Below are 8,698 nucleotides of genomic sequence, written 5' to 3'. Positions count from 1 at the left end.
ATGTTAGAGAAAAGAAAGATGGGGAAACAAAGGGATAAATGAGAAGGGCAGGCGAAGTGAGGGAGGACAAAGAGAAGTGAGACTGAACTGTCAGAAGACGCACACGTCAGTCATCGCCTGTGAATGTGATCTTACAGCTCATGTCAGTAACCCACCCAGTGTCCTGTACCAGTGCTCGCAATGTCACCCCCCCGTACCCCTCAGCATCTGGCTGCCTGTGTGATGCTGGTGATGCAGGTGAGGTGAAAAACTCCCAGCCAACCCCAAAACGCACTTCTACCATCACTGGCTGACCTAAACGCTCATACTTCTGTGTTCAGTCACAGAGAGGCATGCAGGTGCACACACTTTCATCTTAACACACACACACACACACACACACACACACACACACACACACACACACACACACACACACACACACACACACACACACACACAGGCGCAGACATGTGCTCCAGGTCTTACTGAAAACGGCTGCACCAACAACCTTTTAAAGAAGTGTTTTCTGGACAGTGAAACGAGGCGACGATAGTCTGTCTTCAAATGCTTTGCTGCACATTTCAGAGCAGCACAACAGAGGACTGCAAACTATCATATAAACAGAGGGACGTGAGGAATAGCTCAGAGCTTTGATTGCCACAATTAACCTGCATCAAAATAGAAGGCCTATATTGTTAATTAGATGACAGACAGACAGACAGACAGACAGACAGACAGACAGACAGACAGACAGACAGACAGACGAAGTAACAAAAATGAAATAAAGAATTGTACTAGTTGTGTTTTAATTCTAGTTATTGTTTGTCTTTTTCGCACAAGTCTGCAGGTCCTGGCAGATTAAGTGATTTTTTTAATTTATTTTGCAATGAGTCTATTTAAGGTCTTAACTGTGTCCCTGTTGTTTCCTGTATTATCTCTTTTTTTTCAGTCCGCAGAGAAATGCCACGCTGTGCATCCTTCACCTGGATGCTGCTAATGACCAGACGATGTGGCTGATTATACACTTCACTGTTGCAGCTCCCACTGCACATATTATCTAAAAACAATCAAAACATACATGACCTCATAATGGCAGAAATCAACCCTGACAAATGTCATCTCCACCCTCCGTTATAACGAGAATGCATCACCAGCCTAACCTTTGCCAACATTGTGTAAGTTGTTATATTGCATCCTGGCTGCGAGGTAGAGACCACGTTTGACAATCCAGGGGGGGTGAGGGAGGAGGGGGGTGGGCTGCTGTATTGTAGCGCCTGCGGGCAGTGCTCCCAGTCAATATATATCTCCACACTCGCTGCTGCGCTCCTATTTGAGCGGGACGCGCTGCCCTCTCAGTGCCGCTGCAGAGGAGTGACAGCCAGCCACACCGGGACGCTCTGCAGGTGCGCGTGACGACGTTTCTCCTTTCAAGCGGCATGCAAGCAGGTTAGTTTGTCAAAATTTAGTGATTTTTTTTTTTTAAAAAGGGGGGGGAACTTAAGGAGAGGCCTGTTAATGGCTCCATGGTGCTTTTGCATGCATTGAGAAAATGCTTTTGGTGTTGTCTCATTTTAAACTGCACGTCTTTTATTTTGTAGATTTTGTCGTTTTAGTCATTTTAGTTTGAATGCACTTAATTTATAAGACTGAATATGGACACAAGATTTTCTAAAATGTAGTTTTGTTTATTTACATATGTACACTTTTGAAGTTAAAATGTATAGTCTGCATTACCTCTTACTTTACACACGCAATACAGCCTTATAAAATGAGATTCTAATACATTTCCTGCAGCCAATAATCTAGTATATTAATCTAATATAACTTATCATCATCATCAGCAGCAGCATCTGGTGTTTGGCTGTCAAATTTATATTTTTCTATTGCATTAATAGAAAAAAAAACATTTACTGGCATTTGAATATCTAAATATATGGCTTTTGTTTGTAGAAAATATGTTTTTTTTTATTGTTTGTTTATCAAATTCAGGTAGAGGGATGTTTTTTGTGTGTCTTATTATATTGGAAATTGGAACAGATTAAGATGACTAAAAATTTGTGCTCTCTTTCCTCTTTTCCAGACAACCAGCTCATCATCCTGACAAGCATCTGAGGTAAAGTGTTTAACTTAAAGCATGAATTTAAACAAACAAGAGCTTAAAAACATTTGAGTTCAGGTCCTTGTGTGCGACTAGCCCATCCTATTGGCTGTCAGTGGTGTGGTTGCTGTTGCATGTAACTTGCCAAAGCTTTTAGTGTGTGTGAACCTCCTTAATTGCAACAATAGATGTTCAAGCGGTTAGGCTTGTTTGACCATCAGCCCTAAAAGCTCAAAACAAGACCGCAGGGTTTGGATATGGGGCAGCGGGGGGCCAAAGTGCACAGTCAGTGGAGAGGCGAGTGGATAGCAGTGGCCAGAAGAGGAAAAAAATCTACTGTAAAAATGATTTTTATTGATTGGATCGTAGCAGCAGCTGTTAGGCTCCATTATGAGCTCAAAGCCCAGGTCAGAGCCTCGGGGCGGACAAGTGAGCCAATCAAATGGTCAGCCACTAAACGAGCCAATTCTGGGGGTCCAATTGGGGGAGCATTTGGCAACAGCCTGCCATCCTGTGTTAGACTCACTGTGCCTTTCATCATCACCCATCGCTGTGCTGTGGGTTTTATAGATGAGGTTGTCTGCTGTCTCTCAGCACAGCCTGCCATCCGTCACCTGCGTTTGCTTCACTGACCTTTATCTCAGAACTTTGTCATGAGCGGTCTGCGTGAGGCAAAAAAGAGATTGGCTGGTGAAGTTTATTTTTACTTCACTTTGGACCCTGAGCATCTCACAGACTTTCATCTTTGAATTGACCTGGGGAAAAAGACAAAATAAAAGCCTCAAAGCAGAGTGTTTTAAATTGAGGAGCACACTCCTCCTCACATCTTCTTTCACCGCAGGCTTCACCCACCGGCCTGGCTTAAAGTAGAAAAAGATCACAAGGTTTCTGTAATTGAACAGATGAAAAAAGCAGCAATTGTGCGGTATTTAAACTTATTTTATGGGACTAGAGAAGAGAGGGATTTAATTAAACTAATGCCACACATTTCCTGTCTTGGGACAGGAAGACAGAGAGGCTGAACAGTTTGCACGAGTAAATAGATCACTTTAAAACAATGAAGTGCAGGTGTACAAGCTGTGTGCCACACAGAAGGAAGGAAGACAAAATAAAATCATGTTAAAAATAGTAGATTAATTCAAATGTTTTTAGCCTGTGTTACCTTATGTTTGAAGACGTGTTAAGACACAGGTCAAGATGCAAAATATTTGATAATCTATCACAATTCAAGCACATCTAAAATTCCTTTTGAATACAACGTATTTAACACCTTATAATTACAATGTAATTGTGTTACTATTTCTTACTGAGTAATTAGGCGGGACCCAACTCTCAGTGCAAAGGTAGTAATATGAGACAGAGTACAGGAGAGCAGTTGAACTTATGCGCCATGTCCTGACCCAGATCCCAGACCTGGCACTAATGACGCCCTATAGGCATGACGCCAGGCTCTCATTAGGAACCAGGCCTCCGCACCCCCAACTTCTCTCTCCCTTCCATACCCGCCTCTATGCAACCCTCAGCCTGGCCACATTGTGCCTGTAGCCGGCCTCGGAGGGTCCGGCCCTAAACCAAAGTAGGCCTATGAGTGTTGCGAGGGCCCCCTGCACAGGTGCAGAGTCCCCTGCGATGGCCCCGTTTTGCCCCCCAGCCCTGGACCCTGCTCGTGTCTGGTGCTGCAGTGGAACTAATGAGTAGTGGCAGGTACAGTGAGAACAGAATAGTGTGGGCCTCCCTGCAGTTAGGTTAGTGGCAGCCCTCAGCTTCGGCAGACAACAAATGTGCTCTCATTGTACACATATGTGCATAATGATATATACCACCCTTCAGTGCGCATACAACTTTATCTCAGATACTTAAGTTTCTTACAGAGATGCATTTCTGCAAGCTGCCCCCCTTCTCAGAACGAAATTAAATCGAAAGGTACAGGTAAAATCTGAATACCTGATCTGAGTTTGATGTGTCTGATCAGCTGATGTTTCACTGTTTTCATGAATATCACCTTCATTCATTCAAACCTGTCTCGTGTGTTCACAGGTTCAAGAGATGCTCTTTTTCATTCACCTGCCACACTGAGGGATAAACTCACATCCAGTGAAATGTACCCTTGCCCAACAGACAGAAAGCCTAAAAATCTATCGTGAATTATCATCATTTTCATACGATCACATCATCTCTATAAGTATCAAGAAGCAATCATGTCCAAAGACGACGCTTGTAAAGTGACGTCTGCGAGCAAGCACAAGGAGCGCAAGCCTAAGAAGCCTCACTATATTCCCCGGCCGTGGGGCAAACCCTACAACTACAAATGCTTCCAGTGCCCCTTCACCTGTATGGAGAAGTCCCACCTGTACAACCATATGAAGTACAGCCTGTGCAAGAACTCCCTTTCTCTGCTCATAGAGTCAGACTGGCCATATAAAAAGGGCAACATCCTGCACCCAGAGCAGCTTCGGCCCTTTCAGCAGACACACGGCCTTCAAGCTACTGGGAAAGATGGGCTGGAGCAGGTAACAGGGACTGAGGAGAGACAAAGACAACGAAGGGCTGAGGAAGAGGAAAGTGAAGACAGGGAAAGCCAGGGACCAGGAGAAGAAGAAGAGGGAGGACGAGGAGAGGGAGTAGAGGTCACCGGGCAAACGAAAGAGAGCTCCGGAAATAACAGAGGAGACGCCGCAGAGTGTGCGACCAAGAAAACCAAACAGCCAGAGTCAGAGCTTCTGATGGCTGACATGCTCTCCCTGGAAGATCAGCTTTTACGAGCGCGCTCAGTGGAGGTCGAGGCTCAGCTCAAACACTATAAGCTATCCAAGACATGTCTAACAGCTCCTGGCCTGCTGTCAGAGCAGTGGCGGCTGTTAGCATCCAGCCACACGAAGGCAAAAGCTGAAGGTGCTCAGCCGAGAGTGAGCAGTTCAATCCCCTGTTACCCTCCTCCACCCAACCTGGTGGATTACCAGGATCCCACTGGACTCAACCTGTCAATGCTCGGGGTGGGCTACCCCATCAGCCCCAGCCTCTTCTCCTACATGAACTCTGCCATTCCCACGGCCACGGCTGTCACTGCTCAGACCCACGCCCAGCTCGCCCAGCTTCCCTTCCTGGCGTCGGCTGCCCAGCTGATGCACCCAGCCTCCAGCACCCACACAGACAGAGCTCTGATCCCCCCTCGACTCTACTACCCCTTCCTGTGTGAGCACACATTCAGTCCGGCCTCCACTCAGAGCGATGCCGGCAAAGTGCTTAAGACGTCCCCAAACAGTCTAGAAGCGAATCCCCTGTCTAGCTTCCAGCCAAAAGTTAACCTATGGAAAGTGCCGGCATTGCGGCCGGGGTCCACCGCTGTCTCCCCTGCTGGGTGGGTGTCACCTCAGAGAGACTCCCCTGACCAGGGCTACAGATTGGGGGATAAACCGCAGGCTACAGCGAAGGAAGGCAAAGCAAGCTGGGGCCTCAAGAGGACAGGGGCCCCACTGGGGAACCATGAGGCGCCTGTGGAAAAGAAGCCGGCCATGGGTTTCACTTTGGACCTTCTGAAGAATATTCAGACTGCATCAACTCTTAACATGGCAGCGGACAAGCTTCTCTTCCACGGCAGGTAAAGATTTCCATAAAGTTTCCTTATTTCATTACAGTTATTGTGAGGAGTAAGTGGTAGTCAGAGTATAAACACTTTTGCCTTCATGTAATTATCTACATTACAACAATTGCAGTTACTGTGGTCTCAAATGTTATATATTTACAAAAGAAAAGCCCTAAATCTCTCCCATACTCAGTTTACAGGATGCTCAGCTTCAGACCCGGCCCACTGAACTGTGGTACAGCGATCCTCTCACCAGCCCCAACAGTGAAACGTCCTCTTTTTCTACCTGTGGGGGGACCAATAGCCAGGAGTCAACTGCTGCCCGGACGATGGGGGAGGGAGCTTCAGAGTCAGTGGCTGCTCTCCTTAGTGACCTCTCCAAGGCCTTGCAGGAGTACCAGGAGGCTGAGCGCAAAATCTCCCACCTGGAGAAGGAGGACCTTCCCGCCCAGCGCCACCTCTGGGAACACCTGAGCAAAATCCGGAGCGAGCTCTCCCACATCCACCAGGCGCTGGAGCGGACGGCTCGCCAGAGCGACGGGCCTCTCGACCTGTCCGTCAAGAGGGGTCCGTCAGATTCGGTTGGTGACCACGGCATGGGAGAGGATGGGGGCCTTAGAGACAACACCACAGAGACGGAGGAGGAAGACGAGGAGCTGGAGGATAAAAAGGAGGAGGAGGAGAATGAGAGCGAGAGGAAGGCGATGAAGGCTTCGTTGGAGAGTCGTAAGCAGTCGTTGGACATGCTGATCAAGATGAGTCAGGCGTCTGTGGTGAACACTGAGGTGCTCTCTCCCGGTGGTCTTGGCATGCGGCCCAGTTCTGCTGAGGCCTTATGGCCAAGCAGAACCACCAAGTGCGAGGCGGACTCCAGTGTCCTGCTCTGCCCCGACGGACGATCGGTGGTGTTCACCGACATCCCCTCCTCTGCCAAAACCCCAAAGAGACCCCCGTCCATACACCGACTAGAGGCCCAGTGTCCTCCGAGCCCTTTGACAGCTTCTGACAATTAAACCTCTGCTCGCCTGACTCTAACATATGATTCCACACAGGCGTTCAAATGCAGTTGTCTTCATCATTAGTGGCATGATGCTTGATTTTCACTGGCTGGATGAGGGCTGTCACTCCTATTTTCAGTTTGACTTCACAAAAAAACCCTCAAATATTTTGCACCTTATAAAACATACAGAGAATGAATGACAGTATTTGAGACAAATGCACTACGGACACTGATTGTTGCAATCAGATTCTCCTAAAAACAATTTAAAAAAATGTAACATCAGCACTTAATAATTTCCGTCCACCTCATTTGAACAATTCAGTCCATTAAAATCATGTTAAGAGACAATCCTTTGAATGGATTTGTAAATATTGTAATTACAATAAATGTAAATGTTTTAAAGGGTAAATGGTTTTATATGGATGATGTCATGTTGGCCTGCATCATTTCACCTGATGACAATAAATTGTATTAAACACACTGTATTTCTTTGAATAAACTGAATTAAAAACAAAGAGCTTCATTCTTTTTGTGAAAGTGGAATAATAACTGGGAACAAAAAGGAGCAAGAAACACATAAAATAATGAAATCAATTTTGATCAAATGGTGTAAACCAGTTATGTTCATCAGTTTGATGTTCAGTCCCACTGGGAAAGACCTCAAGGCCATTTCGAGTCTAAATAAGAGACAAACAGATCCAAAGTGGCAGCACCACCTGATCCTCCTCCACCTGCCCTGACATTGTGGAGTGGCTGTGCTAAAGGTGAAGTAGCTCCTTAAGCTAAACTGCCATCAGAGGGTTCACCTGCTCTTCCTCTGCTTGTGGATCAAGGGCCCCCTTCAAAGGTCAGAGCCCTGGAGCCGAGCTCTGCATAGACTAAACAGAGTTTACCTGTCGCCCTCAGGGTGGGCACCTAGCATTGGGCCGCCACGCATCTTGTGGCCCTTTCACCTCCTTCACACTGAAGACACGGCGGAAAAGGTCAGCTGCCATGACCAGAAGAGCCCGCAGTGGATGTTCAGCCTGAAGAGGTCAAAGTGTCCGCCTCATCTTATTACAAAAATTGCGTTTGAAATTTTTTTATCAACTGTTCCTTAAAAACAAACCTATTATCTAAGTAAATCTTTGCAAAGAATTTTTTAATTTCAATTACGTGTGAGTATATAAGGAAATATTAAAAAAGGGGAAAAAGCTCAGATTCTTGTGCATTCATAAATTTAAAAAAAAAAAAAAAAAAAAAATCAATTAGTCTTTTCTCACAAGTAGAGCTACCAAAACTCCTTTGGCTTCACAAAGACATTAACATTTTTGTTAGTATTCATCAAAGGTTTTTCAGTCGTTATGTGTAAAGAGAGGTAACAGAACAGTTTAGTATGAACCAGGAAAAAATGAATCTCAGTGTTGGCACAATGTCTGACTGGTTCACAGGTTTCTCCTAAACGCTAATTTGAATGTTATAGACATGACATTTCTGCTTCCTTCACTAAAATCAGGATCTAAGTAGATAGCGCCCTCACGTGGACAAATGATTTAGAGCCAGACGGACAGCAGGGTGCGTTCAGCAGTTACACGGTGCTAAAAATAAGACAAGAAAAAAAATAAAATAAAAAAAATAGAAGCTTACTGTGATGATCTTTGGACCACATTTTCTCAGTCATCTGACACTGTCACAATCAATCACAATCAGTGTGGCTTTAAATATCATTACCATTCACATGTGTGAAAACATTCGTCCCCAGAAAGAGATTTAGGGAACTGCTGCCAGTTCGAATAGGAAGAGCAGTTGTACAAAATAGAGCAGCATAAGAAGAGGATAAAAAGGTAAGCTGTGAGTTGTTGAAGACATTGAAGACGCTATAATCTGTTTTAAGATATTTCACTTTATTTAACCCCAAGAGGCAAAAAAAATAGCGATAGCATGTAGAAATACTTTGTCTCTTCAAGACGATTTCAGCACATCTACCATGTTTATTTTTTAACTTCCTCATGATGATGTCTTTTCTCTCCTAACGTATTTTTAGATTTCTTTGGTC

General features: G+C 45.3%; 1 protein-coding gene across 2 annotated transcripts; it reads left to right on the top strand.

Annotated features, from left to right (window-relative positions):
- Positions 1-1,324: 1,324 nt before the first annotated feature.
- Positions 1,325-7,156, top strand: prr35 (proline rich 35). Of its 2 annotated transcripts, none has more exons than XM_070990758.1 (4): positions 1,325-1,428; positions 2,063-2,095; positions 4,118-5,678; positions 5,857-7,156. In XM_070990758.1, exons 3-4 carry the CDS (start codon positions 4,279-4,281, stop codon positions 6,674-6,676), a joined length of 2,220 nt encoding a protein of 739 aa, XP_070846859.1. In that variant the 5' UTR covers positions 1,325-1,428; positions 2,063-2,095; positions 4,118-4,278; the 3' UTR covers positions 6,677-7,156. The 2 variants fall into 2 exon arrangements, with proteins under 2 accessions (XP_070846859.1, XP_070846860.1); XM_070990759.1 differs by having other exon boundaries at positions 1,371-1,385.
- Positions 7,157-8,698: the final 1,542 nt, after the last annotated feature.

This window comes from Chaetodon trifascialis, chromosome 21, assembly GCF_039877785.1.
Source record: "Chaetodon trifascialis isolate fChaTrf1 chromosome 21, fChaTrf1.hap1, whole genome shotgun sequence".
In the NCBI taxonomy this organism is placed as follows: domain Eukaryota; kingdom Metazoa; phylum Chordata; class Actinopteri; order Chaetodontiformes; family Chaetodontidae; genus Chaetodon; species Chaetodon trifascialis.
The sequence above is the reverse complement of the archived record's forward strand: the minus strand, read 5'-3'. Positions and strand labels throughout refer to the sequence as shown.

What these genes read in the sequence shown, in the direction of transcription:
- prr35 (XM_070990758.1), top strand. Translation starts at nt 4,279, where the DNA reads ATGTCCAAAGACGACGCTTGTAAAGTGACGTCTGCGAGCAAGCACAAG. An exon ending in AAGCTTCTCTTCCACGGCAG is followed by an intron (nt 5,679 to 5,856) that starts GTAAAGATTTCC and finishes TCCCATACTCAG; the next exon opens with TTTACAGGATGCTCAGCTTC.